At 36.9% G+C, this 16,615-nt stretch overlaps 1 protein-coding gene across 1 annotated transcript in view; it reads left to right on the plus strand.

The window, feature by feature from the left end:
• CNBD1 (cyclic nucleotide binding domain containing 1) overlaps positions 1–15,411 on the plus strand; it is a 581,166-nt gene extending 565,755 nt beyond the window's left edge. Inside the window, exon 12 of the mRNA XM_030937986.1 lies at positions 15,220–15,411. Coding sequence (XP_030793846.1) covers positions 15,220–15,411 — 192 coding nt within the window. The remainder of the gene's footprint in view (positions 1–15,219) is intronic.
• Positions 15,412–16,615: the final 1,204 nt, after the last annotated feature.

Below are 16,615 nucleotides of genomic sequence, written 5' to 3' on the forward strand. Positions count from 1 at the left end.
ATCCTTTGGGTATATACCCAGTAGTGGGATGGCTGGGTCATATGGTACATCTAGTTCTAGATCCTTGAGGAATTGCCATACTGTTTTCCATAATGGTTGAACTAGTTTACAATCTCACCAACAGTGTAAAAGTGTTCCTATTTCTCCACATCCTCTCCAACACCTGTTGTTTCCTGACTTCTTAATGATTGCCATTCTAACTGGTGTGAGATGGTATCTCATTGTGGTTTTGATTTGCATTTCTCTGATGGCCAGTGATGATGAGCATTTTTTCATGTGTCTGTTGGCTGTATGAATATCTTCTTTTGAGAAATGTCTGTTCATATCCTTTCCCCACTTTTTGATGGGGTTGTTTGTTTTTTTCTCGTATATTTGTTTGAGTTCTTTGTAGATTCTGGATATTAGCCCTTTGTCAGATGAGTAGGTTGCAAAAATTTTCTCCCATTCTGTAGGTTGCCTGTTCACTCTGATGGTAGTTTCTTTTGCTGTGCAAAAGCTCTTTAGTTTAATTAGATCCCATTTGTCAATTTTGGCTTTTGCTGCCGTTGCTTTTGGTGTTTTAGACATGAAGTCCTTGCCCATGCCTATGTCCTGAATGGTACTACCTAGATTTTCTTCTAGGGTTTTTATGGTATTAGGTCTAACATTTAAGTCTCTAATCCATCTTGAATTAATCTTCGTATAAGGGGTAAGGAAAGGATCCAGTTTCAGCTTTCTACTTATGGCTAGCCAATTTTCCCAGCACCATTTATTAAATAGGGAATCCTTTCCCCATTTCTTGTTTCTCTCAGGTTTGTCAAAGATCAGATGGCTGTAGATGTGCGGTATTATTTCTGAGGACTCTGTTCTGTTCCATTGGTCTATATCACTGTTTTGGTACCAGTACCATGCTGTTTTGGTTACTGTAGCCTTGTAGTATAGTTTGAAGTCAGGTAGCGTGACGCCTCCAGCTTTGTCCTTTTGACTTAGGATTGTCTTGGCAATGCGGGCTCTTTTTTGGTTCCATATGAACTTTAAAGCAGTTTTTTCCAATTCTGTGAAGAAACTCATTGGTAGCTTGATGGGGATGGCATTGAATCTATAAATAACCTTGGGGAGTATGGCCATTTTCACGATATTGATTCTTCCTATCCATGAGCATGGTATGTTCTTCCATTTGTTTGTGTCCTCTTTGATTTCACTGAGCAGTGGTTTGTAGTTCTCCTTGAAGAGGTCCTTGACATCCCTTGTAAGTTGGATTCCTAGGTATTTTATTCTCTTTGAAGCAATTGTGAATGGAAGTTCATTCCTGATTTGGCTCTCTGCTTGTCTGTTACTGGTGTATAAGAATGCTTGTGATTTTTGCACATTAATTTTGTATCCTGAGACTTTGCTGAAGTTGCTTATCAGCTTAAGGAGATTTTGGGCTGAGACGATGGGGTTTTCTAAATATACAATCATGTCATCTGCAAACAGGGACAATTTGACTTCTTCTTTTCCTAACTGAATACCCTTGATTTCTTTCTCTTGCCTGATTGCCCTAGCCAGAACTTCCAACACTATGTTGAATAGGAATGGTGAGAGAGGGCATCCCTGTCTTGTGCCAGTTTTCAAAGGGAATTTTTCCAGTTTTTGCCCATTCAGTATGATATTAGCTGTGGGTTTGTCATAAATAGCTCTTATTATTTTGAGGTACGTTCCATCAATACCGAATTTACTGAGCGTTTTTAGCATGAAGGGCTGTTGAATTTTGTCAAAAGCCTTTTCTGCATCTATTGAGACAATCATGTGGTTCTTGTCTTTGGTTCTGTTTATATGCTGGATTACGTTTATTGATTTGCGAATGTTGAACCAGCCTTGCATCCCAGGGATGAAGCCCACTTGATCATGGTGGATAAGCTTTTTGATGTGCTGCTGAATCCGGTTTGCCAGTATTTTATTGAGAATTTTTGCATCAATGTTTATCAGGGATATTGGTCTAAAATTCTCTTTTTTTGTTGTGTCTCTGCCAGGCTTTGGTATCAGGATGATGTTGGCCTCATAAAATGAGTTAGGGAGGATTCCCTCTTTTTCTATTGATTGGAATAGTTTCAGAAGGAATGGTACCAGCTCCTCCTTGTACCTCTGGTAGAATTCAGCTGTGAATCCATCTGGTTCTGGACTTTTTTTTGGTGGGTAGGCTATTAATTGTTGCCTCAATTTCAGAGCCTGCTATTGGTCTATTCAGGGATTCAACTTCTTCCTGGTTTAGCCTTGGGAGAGTGTAAGTGTCCAGGAAATTATCCATTTCTTCTAGATTTTCTAGTTGATTTGCGTAGAGGCGTTTATAGTATTCTCTGATGGTAGTTTGTATTTCTGTGGGGTCAGTGGTGATATCCCCTTTATCATTTTTTATTGCATCTATTTGATTCCTCTCTCTTTTCTTCTTTATTAGCCTTGCTAGCGGTCTGTCAATTTTGTTGATTTTTTCAAAAAACCAACTCCTGGATTCATTGATTTTTTGGAGGGTTTTTTGTGTCTCTATCTCCTTCAGTTCTGCTCTGATCTTAGTTATTTCTTGTCTTCTGCTAGCTTTTGAATGTGTTTGCTCTTGCCTCTCTAGTTCTTTTAATTGTGATGTTAGAGTGTCAATTTTAGATCTTTCCTGCTTTCTCTTGTGGGCATTTAGTGCTATAAATTTCCCTCTACACACTGCTTTAAATGTGTCCCAGAGATTCTGGTATGTTGTATCTTTGTTCTCATTGGTTTCAAAGAACATCTTTATTTCCGCTTTCATTTCGTTATGTACCCAGTAGTCATTCAGGAGCAGGTTGTTCAGTTTCCATGTAGTTGAGCGGTTTTGATTGAGTTTCTTAGTCCTGAGTTCTAGTTTGATTGCACTGTGGTCTGAGAGACAGTTTGTTATAATTTCTGTTCTTTTACATTTGCTGAGGAGTGCTTAACTTCCAATTATGTGGTCAATTTTGGAATAAGTGCGATGTGGTGCTGAGAAGAATGTATATTCTGTTGATTTGGGGTGGAGAGTTCTATAGATGTCTATTAGGTCCGCTTGGTGCAGAGATGAGTTCAATTCCTGGATATCCTTGTTAACTTTCTGTCTCGTTGATCTGTCTAATGTTGACAGTGGAGTGTTGAAGTCTCCCATTATTATTGTATGGGAGTCTAAGTCTCTTTGTAAGTCTCTAAGGACTTGCTTTATGAATCTGGGTGCTCCTGTATTGGGTGCATATATATTTAGGAGAGTTAGCTCTTCCTGTTGAATTGATCCCTTTACCATTATGTAATGGCCTTCTTTGTCTCTTTTGATCTTTGATGGTTTAAAGTCTGTTTTATCAGAGACAAGGATTGCAACCCCTGCTTTTTTTTGTTCTCCATTTGCTTGGTAGATCTTCCTCCATCCCTTTATTTTGAGCCTATGTATGTCTCTGCATGTGAGATGGGTCTCCTGAATACAGCAGACTGATGGGTCTTGACTCTTTATCCAGTTTGCCAGTCTGTGTCTTTTAATTGGAGCATTTAGTCCATTAACATTTAAGGTTAATATTGTTATGTGTGAACTTGATCCTGCCATTATGATATTAACTGGTTATTTTGCTCGTTAGTTGATGCAGTTTCTTCCTAGCCTCGATGGTCTTTACATTTTGGCATGTTTTTGCGATGGCTGGAACCGGTTGTTCCTTTCCATGTTTAGGGCTTCCTTCAGGGTCTCTTGTAAGGCAGGCCTGGTGGTGACAAAATCTCTAAGCATTTGCTTATCTGTAAAGGATTTTATTTCTCCTTCACTTATGAAACTTAGTTTGGCTGGATATGAAATTCTGGGTTTAAAATTCTTTTCTTTAAGAACGTTGAATATTGGCCCCCACTCTCTTCTGGCTTGTAGAGTTTCTGCCAAGAGATCTGCTGTTAGTCTGATGGGCTTCCCTTTGTGGGTAACCCGACCTTTCTCTCTGGCTGCCCTTAAGATTTTTTCCTTCATTTCAACTTTGGTGAATCTGGCAATTATGTGTCTTGGAGTTGCTCTTCTGGAGGAGTATCTTTGTGGCGTTCTCTGTATTTCCTGAATTTGAATGTTGTCCTGCCCTACTAGGTTGGGGAAGTTCTCCTGGATGATATCCTGAAGAGTGTTTTCCAACTTGGTTCCATTTTCCCCCTCACTTTCAGGCACCCCAATCAGATGTAGATTTGGTCTTTTTACATAATCCCATACTTCTTGCAGGCTTTGCTCATTTCTTTTTCTTCTTTTTTCTTTTGGTTTCTCTTCTCGCTTCATTTCATTCATTTGATCTTCAATCGCTGATACTCTTTCTTCCAGTTGATCGAGTCGGTTACTGAAGCTTGTGCATTTGTCACGTATTTCTCGTGTCATGGTTTTCATCTCTGTCATTTCGTTTATGATCTTCTCTGCATTAATTAGTCTAGCTGTCAATTCTTCCACTCTTTTTTCAAGATTTTTAGTTTCTTTGCGCTGGGTACGTAATTCCTCCTTTAGCTCTGATAAGTTTGATGGACTGAAGCCTTCTTCTCTCCTCTCGTCCAAGTCATTCTCTGACCAGCTTTGACCCGTTGCTGGCGATGGGCTGCGCTCCTTTGCAGGGGGAGATGCGCTCTTATTTTTTGAATTTCCAGCTTTTCTGCCCTGCTTCTTCCCCATCTTTGTGGTTTTATCTGTCTCTGGTCTTTGATGCTGGTGACGTACTGATGGGGTTTTGGTATAGGTGGCCTTCCTGTTTGATAGTTTTCCTTCTGACAGTCAGAAGGACTGTCTGTTGGTCTGTTGGAGATTGCTTGAGGTCCACTCCAGACCCTGTTTGCCTGGGTATCAGCAGCAGAGTTTGCCGAAGATAGAATATTGCTGAACAGCGAGTGTACCTGTCTGATTCTTCCTTTGGAAGTTTCCTCTCAGGGGTGTACTCCACCCTGTGAGGTGTGGGGTGTCAGACTGCCCCTAGTGGGGGATTTCTCCCAGCTAGGCTACTCAGGGGTCAGGGACACACCTGAGCAGGCAGTCTGTCCGTTCTCAGATCTCAACCTCCGCGTTGGGAGATCCACGGCTCTCCCCAAAGCTGTCAGACAGAGTCGTTCGCGTCTGCACCGGCTCCCGCTACTTCCCCTGTTGGTCTTCAGCTGTGCGCTGTCCCCAGAGGTGGAGACTACAGAGACAGGCAGGCTTCCTTGAGCTGCTGTGAGCTCCACCCAGTTCGAGCTTCCCAGCGGCTTTGTTTACCTACTTAAGCCTCAGCAATGGCGGGCGCCCCTCCCCCAGCCTCGCTGCTGCCTTGCGGATAGATCGCTGCAGACTGCTGTGTTAGCAGTGAGGGAGGCTTCGTGGGCGTGGGACCCTCCCGGCCAGGTGTGGGATATATTCTCCTGGTGTGCCTGTATGCTTACAGCGCAGTATTGGGGTGGGAGTTACCTGATTTTCCAGGTGTTGTGTGTCTCAGTTCCCCTGGCTAGGAAAACGGATCCCCTTCCTCCTTGCGCTTCCAGGTGAGGCGATGCCTCGCCCTGCTTCAGCTCTCGCTGGTCAGGCTGCAGCAGCTGACCAGCACCGATTGTCCGGCACTCCCTAGTGAGATGACCGCAGTACCTCAGTTGAAAATGCAGAAATCACCGGTCTTCTGTGTCACTCGCGCTGGGAGTTGGAGACTGGAGCTGTTCCTATTCGGCCATCTTGCTCCGCCCCCATAAGTTTTTAGTTATTAAGAATACTGCTGTGAATCCTAGTTCCAGGAAAGAACTACCTGTACTCTTCCCTAACTCTCTTTCTAAATGCAGCTATAGAGTCTGAACAGAAAGCATATGACAACTATTGACCATTCTGAAAAGTAAACAATGACGTTTAAATTGGGGAAGAAGATCAGAATTCAAAATTATAGGGCCAGGCGCGGTGTCTCAAGCCTGTAATCCCAGCACTTTGGAAGGCCGAGACGGGCGGATCACGAGGTCAGGAGATCGAGACCATCCTGGCTAACACGGTGAAACCCCAACTCTACAAAAAAAGTACAAAAATCTAGCCGGGCGAGGTGGCGGGCGCCTGTAGTTCCAGCTACTCAGGAGGCTGAGGCAGGAGAATGGCGTAAACCCGGGAGGCGGAGGTTGCAGTGAGCTGAGATCCGGCCACTGCACTCCAGCCTGGGCGATAGAGCGAGACTCCATCTCAAAAAAAAAAAAAAAAAAAAAAGAATTCAAAATTATACCAAACTGGCATGAGTTTACCATTTTTCTCCTTTGTTATTCATGTTGCTTGGCCCAGTAGGTGGGCACAGCCTCAGAATTACAAAGCAGAGTGAGGTAACTAATGCCTAAGCTTTCTGGCCAAAGACATGGGAAGAAGAACCACAGGGAAATGGAAAATAACAGAGAGATAAATGAAAGCACTCACAAAAGTGACCCCATAAATTTGAGAATTCCTAAGCGCACACTAGAGCCACACATGCAAAGATTTGTTCTTCATAGGCATTAAAAAAGACTGAAGCTGAGTCAGCAGATAGACCACCACTCTTGCTGGCCGCTGGATTGCTACACATCAAGGAGCACTTCAAAGACTGAAAACTGAACAGACTATGAACCATAGCCCACACAGGGCGTGTTGGAACTTGCAACCTAAATCTAACCAGGCTATTGCCTGTTTAAACACAATGTCATCATTCTCAAAGGGATTGAAATAAGACCTATATATTACAATTATATAAAATACAGAATAAATTTTACTATAAAATATAAAATTAACTACACATATCCAAAATAAAATATATGTATATGGGTATATATGTGTATGTGTTTATATAAATGTGTGTGTATTTGTGTTGGTGAATATAATCATGCCTTATTTGGATATGGAAAATGACATATTTATTCATTCTTTTTATCCCTTATGTTTTAGAATATATTTTTCTGACTCACTACACTGGTTTGTACATCCAAACAAACCAGTGATAAATGAATGAAGCGATGACAAAAGAGTTTCAATATTTCACTATGTTTGCTGCATGTTTGTATGTATGTACCCTGTCAGATCAAGAGAATTCTCTAAATTTTTGGTTTGCTGAGGGCTTTTATTAAATGAATGTTAAATTATACAAACTGTTCTGCATTTATTATTCTGAAAGAATAATAAAATTTATCTTTGTTATTTTAAAATAAGATTCTGATGCCTTTTCACATGTTAAAGTAACATTAGCTTATGTAATAAAATCAATTTGGTATTGTTTTATTATAAATCTGAGTTGGATATAGTAATTCCTTATTTAAAATTTTGGGATCTAAATAAGTGTGATGGCCATGTAATTTTTCTTTCCTTAAATTTTTTCAAATTTGTATTTTTAGAGATAGGGTCTCACTGTCACCCAGGCTAAAGTACAGTGGTATAATCACAGCTCACTACAGACTCAAACTTCTGTACTCAAGCAATCCTTCTCCCTCAGCATCCTGAGCAGCTAGGACTACTAGTGTGTACCACTATGACTGGCTAATTTTATTTTTGTTGAGACGAGGGTCTTGCTATATTGCCCAGGCTAGCCTCTGACTCCTGGACTCAAGCAGTTATCCTTTCTTGGCTTCCTAAAGTGCTGGTATTTCAGGTAGGAGCCAGCATGCCCAGCCTCTTTCTTTTAACATATTTGTCCATTTTGTACAAATGTTATGCTGGGTTTTTAAAATATTTTCAGAAGCTTTTAAACAATTCTATGAAAGAGTTTATTCTAAAATGACATTATTTCTTTTTTAGATTTTTTTTTTTTTTAATTATACTTTAAGTTCTAGGGTACATGTGCATAACGTGCAGGTTTGTTACATATGTATACTTATGCCATGTTGGTGTGCTGCACCCATCAACTCGTCAGCACCCATCAATTCATCATTTATATCATGTATAACTCCCCAATGCAATCCCTCCCTCCTCCCCCCTCCCCCCTCCCCATGATAGACCCCAGTGTGTGATGTTCCCCTTCCCAAGTCCAAGTGATCTCATTGTTCAGTTCCCACCTATGAGTGAGAACATGCGGTGTTTGGTTTTCTCTTCTTGTGATAGTTTGCTAAGAATGATGGTTTCCAGCTGCATCCATGTCCCTACAAAGGACGCATCTTTTTTAGATTTTTATAAAATTTAATTGAGTAGCCAAGTGGGCCCTGGGTCATAGATTAAATCCTTTAATATAAAGTTATTTATATTTTAAAATGTCTTTTAATGTTGCTTCTAGTAAATTGTATTTTTCAAGAAATCTGTCCATTTACTTTCATTATTTTGTGCCTTCTATACTGTAGTTGAGAAGACAGTGTAAGTCTTGTTCCTTTATGAAGAGAATGTTTATTCTTTGACTATTTGTAAATATTTTATTTATTTTTATTGATTTATTATACTTGTACATATTTTGGGAGTACATATGATATTTTGGTACCTGTTTACAATGAGTAATGATAAAATCAGGTAATTTGGAGTATTCATTACCCTAAATGTTTATCTTTTCTTTGTGTTGGCAATATTGCAATTTTTCTCTTCTAGTTATTTTGAAACCCACAATCTATTAGTCACTATTATTTCTCTACCCTACTACCAAATACTAGAACTCACAGCTTCTATTTATCTGTATTTTTCTACCCATTAACCAACTTCTGTTTATCCCTTTCTTTTCACTTCCCTTCCCAGCCTCGGTTAGTCACCTTTCTACTCTCTACCACCATGAGATCCACTGTTTTAGCTCCCACACATGAGAGAAAACATATCATATTTGTCTTTCTGTTTCTGGCTTATTTTATTTAACATAAAGGAACCTCCCCTTCCATCCAGGTTGCTGCAAATGACAGGATTTAATTTTGTATGATGGAATAATATTCCATTGGGTGAATATAGCACATTTTTTTTATCCATTCATCTGCTGATGGACACAAGTTGCTTGCATATGTTGTATTATAAATATGGTGCAGGAAACATGGGAGTTCAGATAGTTCTTCAAAAAATATATTTTTTTCTTTTGGATATATACTCGTCAGTGGAATGGCTGGATTACATGGTAGATACACTTTTAGATTTTTTAGGAACTTCCATAATATTTTCCCGTAGTGTCTGTACTAATTTACATTTCTACCGACAGTGTACTCGCATTCTCCTCTCTCTCCATCCTCTTCAACACTTGTTATCTTCACTGATAAATGTCATTCTACCAAATGTGAGGTGATATCACATTGTTGTTTTGATTTGCATTTCCCTGATTACTGATGTTAAGTGTTTTTTTTTTTTTTTCATATATTTGTTGGCTGTTTGTATGTCTTTGCTTGATAAATATCTATTAATTTCCTTTTACCATTTTAAAACGTGATTATTTATTTATTTATTTATTTATTTGCTGTTGGGTTGTTTGAGTTCCTTGTATATTCTGGATATTAGTCCCTTATTGGATGAATGGTTTACAAATATTTTCTCCCATTCTGTAAGCTGTCTCTTCACTGTATTGACCATTTTCTTTGTTAGGCAGAGGATTTTTAGCTTGATATAATCAAATTTCTCTATTTCTGCTTCTGTTGCCTATACTTTTGAAGTCTTACCCAAAAAAGTTTTGCCCAGATCAATGTCCTGTACTGTTTCCCCAGTGTTTTCTTTTCATATTTCAGGCCATACATTTAAGTCTTCAATCCATTTTTTAGTTGGTTTTTATACATGATGAAAGATTGGGCACTAGTTTTATTCTTGTGCATATGAATATTCAGTTTTCCAAGCACTATTATTAGAGTCTGTCATTTCCCCAATGTATGCTCTTGGTGTCTTTGTCAACAACGAATTGGCTGTTAGTACATGGGTGTGTTTCTGAGTTCTTTATTCTGTTCCATTGATCTATGTGTCTGTTTTTAATGACAGTATCATGCTGTTTTGGTTATAAAAGCTTTGTAGTATAATTTGTAGTATAATCAGGTAATGTGATACCTCTAGCTTTGCTCTATTTGTTCAAGGTTGCTTTAGCAATTTGGGGTTGTCTGTGCTTCCATATGAATTTAAGGATTGTTTTTTCTGTCTCTGTGAAGAATGGTTCTTGGTATTTTGATAGGAATTGCATTGAATATCACTTTAGGTAGTATAGACATTTTTACAATATTCTTACAATCTATAAGCATGGGATATCTTTCATTTCTTTGTGTCCTCTTTAATTGCTTTCATCAGTGTTTTATTGTTTTCCTTGTAGAGATCTTTTACTTCTTTGGTTAAATCTATTTCTAGGTAGGGCTTTTTGTAGTTATGGTAAATGGTGTTTTTTTCTGATAAATTTTTCAGATTGATTGCTGTTAATGTATATAAACACTACTGATTTTTGCATGTTTATTTTGTATTCTGTAAATTTACTTAATTTGTTTATTCCTTCTAACAGTTTTCTGTGGAGTAATTAGGTTTTTCTAAATATAAAATTATGACACCTCCAAACAAGGATAATTTGACTTCTTCCTTTACAATATGGATGCCCTTTTTTTCTCATGCCTAATTGCTCTGGCTAGGGTTCCAGTACTAGGTTGAATAGAAGTGGTGAAAATGGATGTTCTTGTCTTGTTCCAGAGTTTAGTGGAAAGGCTTTCATTTTTTCCCCATTCAGTGTGATATTAGCTGTGAGTTTGTCATATATGGCCTTTATTGTGTTGAGGTATGTTCTTCTATACTTAATTTGTTAAGAGTTTTTGTCATAAAGGAATGTTGAATTTTTTTTCATTTCTTTTTCAGCATCTATTAAAATGATCACATGGTTATAGTTCTTGATTCCTTTGATGTGATATATCTTGTTTATTAATTTGCATATGTTAAATCATTTTGCATCTCTGGATGAATCCACTTGATCATGGTGAATGACGTTTTTAATATGTGTTCAATTCAGTCTTCTAGTATTTTGTTGAGGATTTTTGCATCTATGTTCATCAAGGATATTGGCCAGCAGTATTCTGTTTTTAAATGTCCTTATCTGGTTTTGGTATCAGTGTAATGCTATGTTAGTAGTATACATTAGGAAGAATTTCCTCCTTTTAAATTTTTTGATATAGTTTGTATAGAATTGGTGTTATTTCTTCTTTAAATGCTTGGTAGAATTCAGCAGTGAAGCCATCAAGTCCTCAGCTTTTCTTTGATGGGAGACTTATTACTACTCTAATTTGGGTTCTCATCATTTTTCTGTTCAGATTTTCTATTTCTTTATGGTTCAATTTTGGTAGATTTTAGTCTTAGGTTTTCAAACTATTATGTATCCAGATGTGAATTTCTTTAGATATCTATCTATCTATCTATCTATCTATCTCTCTATCTATCTATCATCAGTCTTTGTTTATCCATAGATGTATCTATCTAGAGATAGATCTTTATTAAGGTTAAGAGAGATTTTTGAACCCATAACTTAATATTGTTGTTAGTTTTGGGAAATCTCTACCAATAATTCTTCAAATACTTCTTCGGCTTTAGTATTTTTCTTTTCTATTCCTGGGACTTTGATGTCAAGTACATTAGGCCTATTTAATATGTTTCTATAATGTATATCCTCTTTTGTGTATTTTTTATGCTAGTTTTTCTATCTGTGGTAACTTAGATGTTTTCTGTTGATACATCTTCCAGTTTACTAATCTATATTTTTTCTAATTTTCTTTTAAATTTATATATTTATTTCTATGATATTTATTTTTATAATTCCAGTTTTCTGGTGTATTCATTATACTTTTATCTATTAATATCATAGTTCTTTAAAAATTCATTTTAATACCATTATCTGGACCTTCCAGTGGGCCCTATGTATGCAATGTATACTTTTAAGGGGATAAAGAGAGATTTGAAGACAGAAGAGGAAATAAAAGATGATGATGTGGTGATGCAAGCAGAGGGAGAAAAGGCAACATGATGTGGGGCCACAAACTAAGGAAATGGTAGAGCTTCCAGAATCTGGAAAAAGTAAGTACATGGATGCGCTCCTAGAGCCTCTGGAGAGAGTACATCCCTACTGACAACATGATTTCAGTCCAATGAAACTTATTTTAAGAGAATAATTTACCAGTAAGTTGGTGGTTATTTGTTACAGCAATAATAGGAAATTAATATGGATACATTTAGATGAATGTTGGACTTTGTATATAAAATACTTACAAAACCTCTGAATAATGTTATTTTGTTTCAGAGAGAGTATCATCTTTTTTTTCTAGTTGGCAGAAAAGTGAAGGGAAGATTACCTTGATTTAATCAAGACTAGTCTGTTTTCAGATTCCCCTCTTCTAGTATGTAGCCCTCTAGTGTCTCATTAAAAGCCAGGGGTTTTAACAAGGACATCTTCTTCTTCTTGGCACTATCAATTTATGAAACAGAGTTTGAAAATGCTCTTGACATCAGGGATGAAATTATTAAAGTAATGGTCCTTTTCTTCAAGGGACTCGAAATTAGACAGACTCTAACACACCTGTGATCCAATAGCAAAACTGTTCAATTTTATGGCAGTTTGGGAGATAGTTTGAAGTCCCTCACATCCCCATGTTTTCAGTCTTTTCTCCAGATTCTGAAATTTAAAAATATTTATATTCTCAGACTCTTTTGCTGGTAGCGACGATCGTGTGGCCTAGTTCCAACCAATGAAGTATTTAAAGGTATTCTCTGTAGAGGGCTTGACTTTTACAGAAATAGACAATATCTCGGTAGAAAAAGGTTTTTGGCTCTTCCCATTCTTTCTGCTAGAACACAGGCTGTAACCATATTGTCACCATGTAGCACAAAAAGAGATGTTGTACCATAAAGACAGCAAGAGCCCATTTCTTAACTACATTGATGAATTGGACCAGTTACCTACAGACTTTATATACATATATTGAATGAACCTTGAATTTCTTTAAGCCATGAACGTATAAGGCTTCAATGCATTCTTTCCCAGAACAGGGGGCTAAGAGGAAGGAACAACTAGTTTTAGTGGTGGAAATTATAAGGAAGTGTAGAGGGAGTGAATCTACATGAAAAATGTAGTATATTATCTAAGTATAGAAGAATAAGCAGGCCTTTTTATATGGTGATGGTAGGAAGTGGGGTGGTAATCTAAATTTGGAGCACCACATTGAAGCATTAACTTAGTAACGAAAACACAAGGTTGAAATGGAGAAAATGTGATAGATTTATATGAGACAGGAGGCTGGGAAGTTATCTGGTGTCACATTTTGCAAGAGGCTTGATTTTTATTCATCAGAATCTCCTCCTAGCATCACTAGAATGCCATAGGGATTTTTCAGTAGGAATTTATATAGTCCATGTTTCACCCAAATAACTTGTGAAAATAGATTGGTGGTGCGAGTATAGGAAGGGTTTGATGCTGGTGACTTATGCCAGGTATGCTTAGTTCAGTGGCTTCAGAACTTGTATATTGAAATGATGTAACATAAATGTAACTCTTCAGTAATATAATTCTAATATATTCTATAAACCTCCATATGGCATGAGCCTTTGATATTTTTAGAGGGATATCTATATCTATGTACAAGCACAGAGGGTAAAATCAACAAGAGTCCTCCTGTTTAGAGTCTCAAGGCCTTTGGTCAGTTACACTATTTTATTTTTCTCTTGACCTTATAGACCTCCAGTTCATTGAACTTCTGGGTACAAAACTAGAGACATCTGTTCTGTTGAACTTTTCACAATTGATATGTTAATTAAAAATGACTTCTGGCTTTTAACATTGTTTATTTTTCATAATATATATACCCTATGGCATTTCACAATGGGTGTTGTCTTATAAATATCAAATATAAATAGACAAAGCAAGCAATTCATTATTACTTCCTGACTAAAATTTGTACATGATGTAACTCTAAGCTTTTTCTTTCACCTCTATCTGGCCAGAATATTCTGGGATTTCCTCCAGAATAAAGATCAGCTCAGTGGGATTCATGCATCTGTCACATCTGGACTATCTCAATACAGCCTAGTCAGTGTGCACAGAGGCCATGTGAAGGTTGTAGATTGCATAAAGTGTGACAGCCTGCCTATATTTTGCAGCCAAAAGCACAAGCATATTATCCAATTTCCTACTTTCGAATGCTGGATTCTTTTTATTACACCAACACCAACCACAAAACAATCAGGACAAATTTAGGCCAAGCTAGAAACCATTCAACAACCCTGCGGAAGGCAGGAGAAAGTAGACACCTAGTCCTTCCTTTGGAATCATGGCTTTTAAACAAAGATGATACATAGCTTGTGAGAAAAAATAGTAGCGCTGTACATAATAATAGAATAACATTGCAGAACAACAAAAACTACAATGAACTTGCCTGAGGATGTGGATGACCTGCTCGGAGGTTTTCCTCTATTTTTTTTCATATCTAGACTCTGAAAGAGGCTATCCCGTTCTAAAAGTACTGAAGTTGGAGGAAGGGAGATCTGAGAAATAGTTGCTGTATATATAATAGAATATTGGAAAAATGAGGGTTGGTTATATTTTATGGACATAGATAGATATAGATGTAGATACAGATACATAGCGTGTTCCTAAAGAGCCACTTTTCAGACCTCAAGATTAAACATGATGCTTTATATTTCAAGATAGACACATATATACTACAGACTGTCTGATGATATGTATTTATAGATAACATTGTATATCAAGCAAAAATAATAAAATTTAACATTATTAGAGGAACCAAAATGATGTTTTATGCATAATTCTGTCATAATTCTAACAATAAAAGAAAGCAAATCTGAATTTACTGAATCATTTAATTCTCACCATAATAGCAAAACTACTGAATTACAAAAATAACTTGTTACAAAATAAATGATACTTATGAGATTTAATTATTCTAAATTTAATAAAACATAATAAAAGGATATTTGTAAAAAGGTTAGAGTTTAGAAAAGATGAATATCAAGCAGATCTGACAAGTTACTTTTTCACAAATGTTAGATTAAAATGTCAAAAGTAGCCATTTATGTGTCTAAGATTTTATCTGTAGTCTTTAACAGACTTTTATAGAACACTTACATTTAGAAAAGCTTTTTTTAAATTCTTAGGAATACGAGAATTAAAAATAAATAAGAAAATCCCATTGCTTTAGCGGATTTCATAATCTATTTGAGGATAAAGTTATGTAATACCTTAATGGAGATAAAATTTGGGCCACACTGATGTATACTTTAGTTGTTTTCTTACATGTGGGAGTAATGTTCTTTATCATCCACAAAAGTGCTAGAAAGTGTACTACCCGGTTTACATCTATTTTTTTTTTAACTCCATGACAATCCTATGAAATAAACAGAGAATTATGATTCCCATTTTGAAGATGATGAAACTGAGACTCAGAAAGATGAAGGATTTATCCAAAGCTGCACAGCTGACAGGGCTGGAAATGACACTTAAAGCCATGCTTGTCTGTCTGATTTTAGACACAATGCTTTTAACCTCTACTAATTATTCTCTGTACTGTTTCCAGAGAAAACTGTCTAAATAAACACCTCTGATTATGACACATTATATGTTTTACATTTTTTCCAGTGACTGCTCTTTGCTTATAGAACCAAAACTAAATTTCGTAACATGGTATAAAAACAGATAAGCTCCTGCCCATTTATCTTGCCCCTTATCTCTCTTTACTGAGCACTTTGAAACTCTTTTATCCTACCACACTGAATTCCTTTTAGTTGTAAGTGTGCTGACTTGTGTATTTGTGTCTGTACTTATGCTGCTTGCTCTGCCTTCAATATCCTTTTTTTCTTTTTCTGTTTTTTTTTTTTTTTTTCTTTTTGAAAAAAAAAATCTTGCTCTTTCATCCAGACTGGAGTGCAGTGGCATGATCTTGGCTCACTCCAGCCTCCACTCCTCAGGCTCAAGTGATTTTTCCCACCTCGGCCTCCCAACTAGTTAGGATGAAAGTTGTGCACCCCCATGCCCTGCTAAATATTTTTTTGTATTTTTTATAAAGATGGGGTTTCATCACCTTGCCCAGGCTGGTTTCAAATTCTTGGGCTCAAGCAATTCACCCACCTCATCCTCCCAAAGTGCTGGGACCATCAGCCACTGCCCTTGGCCATGAATATTCTTTTTTAATTTCATAACTTGTGAGACAGACTTATCCTTCAGAATAAGCTCCAGTGTCACTTGCATTCGTGAGACTTTGCTGATCCTTGAAGTTACTGACCACTGATAACCTTCCCCATTTGCTTCTACATCATCTACATCATATGATGCAAATATTTATTGGGATGTTTTAATTTGTATATTTTCCCCTACAATCACCAGACTTTAAACTCTCTGAGAGGATGGTTTTACATGTTTAGTTATGTTACTCTTGTATATGGCACATAATAAAATACATAGTAAACGTTTCTAAATGAATAAATTAATGATTTACTTTATAGATGAAAAAATTATTACCTATGGGTCTGGGTTACATATAGTGAGATATATAAGAGAAGCTCATATTGCTTACACAGTACATTCAATACATGATTATAGATGATTTAGAAAGTCTTATATAGACTTGCCTATTATTAAATGCCTATCACGTCTAAAACACATTCATTCATATCCATCGCTCATATGTGAAAGTCCAAGTGACTTAGTTACTAAAAGTCCCTGCCGATTTCTCCAGCATTTTCTCCTGCTATTTATTCTTTATGTTTGTATTAGTCTGTTTTCACACTGATATAAAGAAA

The sequence above is a fragment of the Rhinopithecus roxellana genome, chromosome 9 (genome assembly GCF_007565055.1).
Source record: "Rhinopithecus roxellana isolate Shanxi Qingling chromosome 9, ASM756505v1, whole genome shotgun sequence".
In the NCBI taxonomy this organism is placed as follows: Eukaryota; Metazoa; Chordata; class Mammalia; order Primates; family Cercopithecidae; genus Rhinopithecus; species Rhinopithecus roxellana.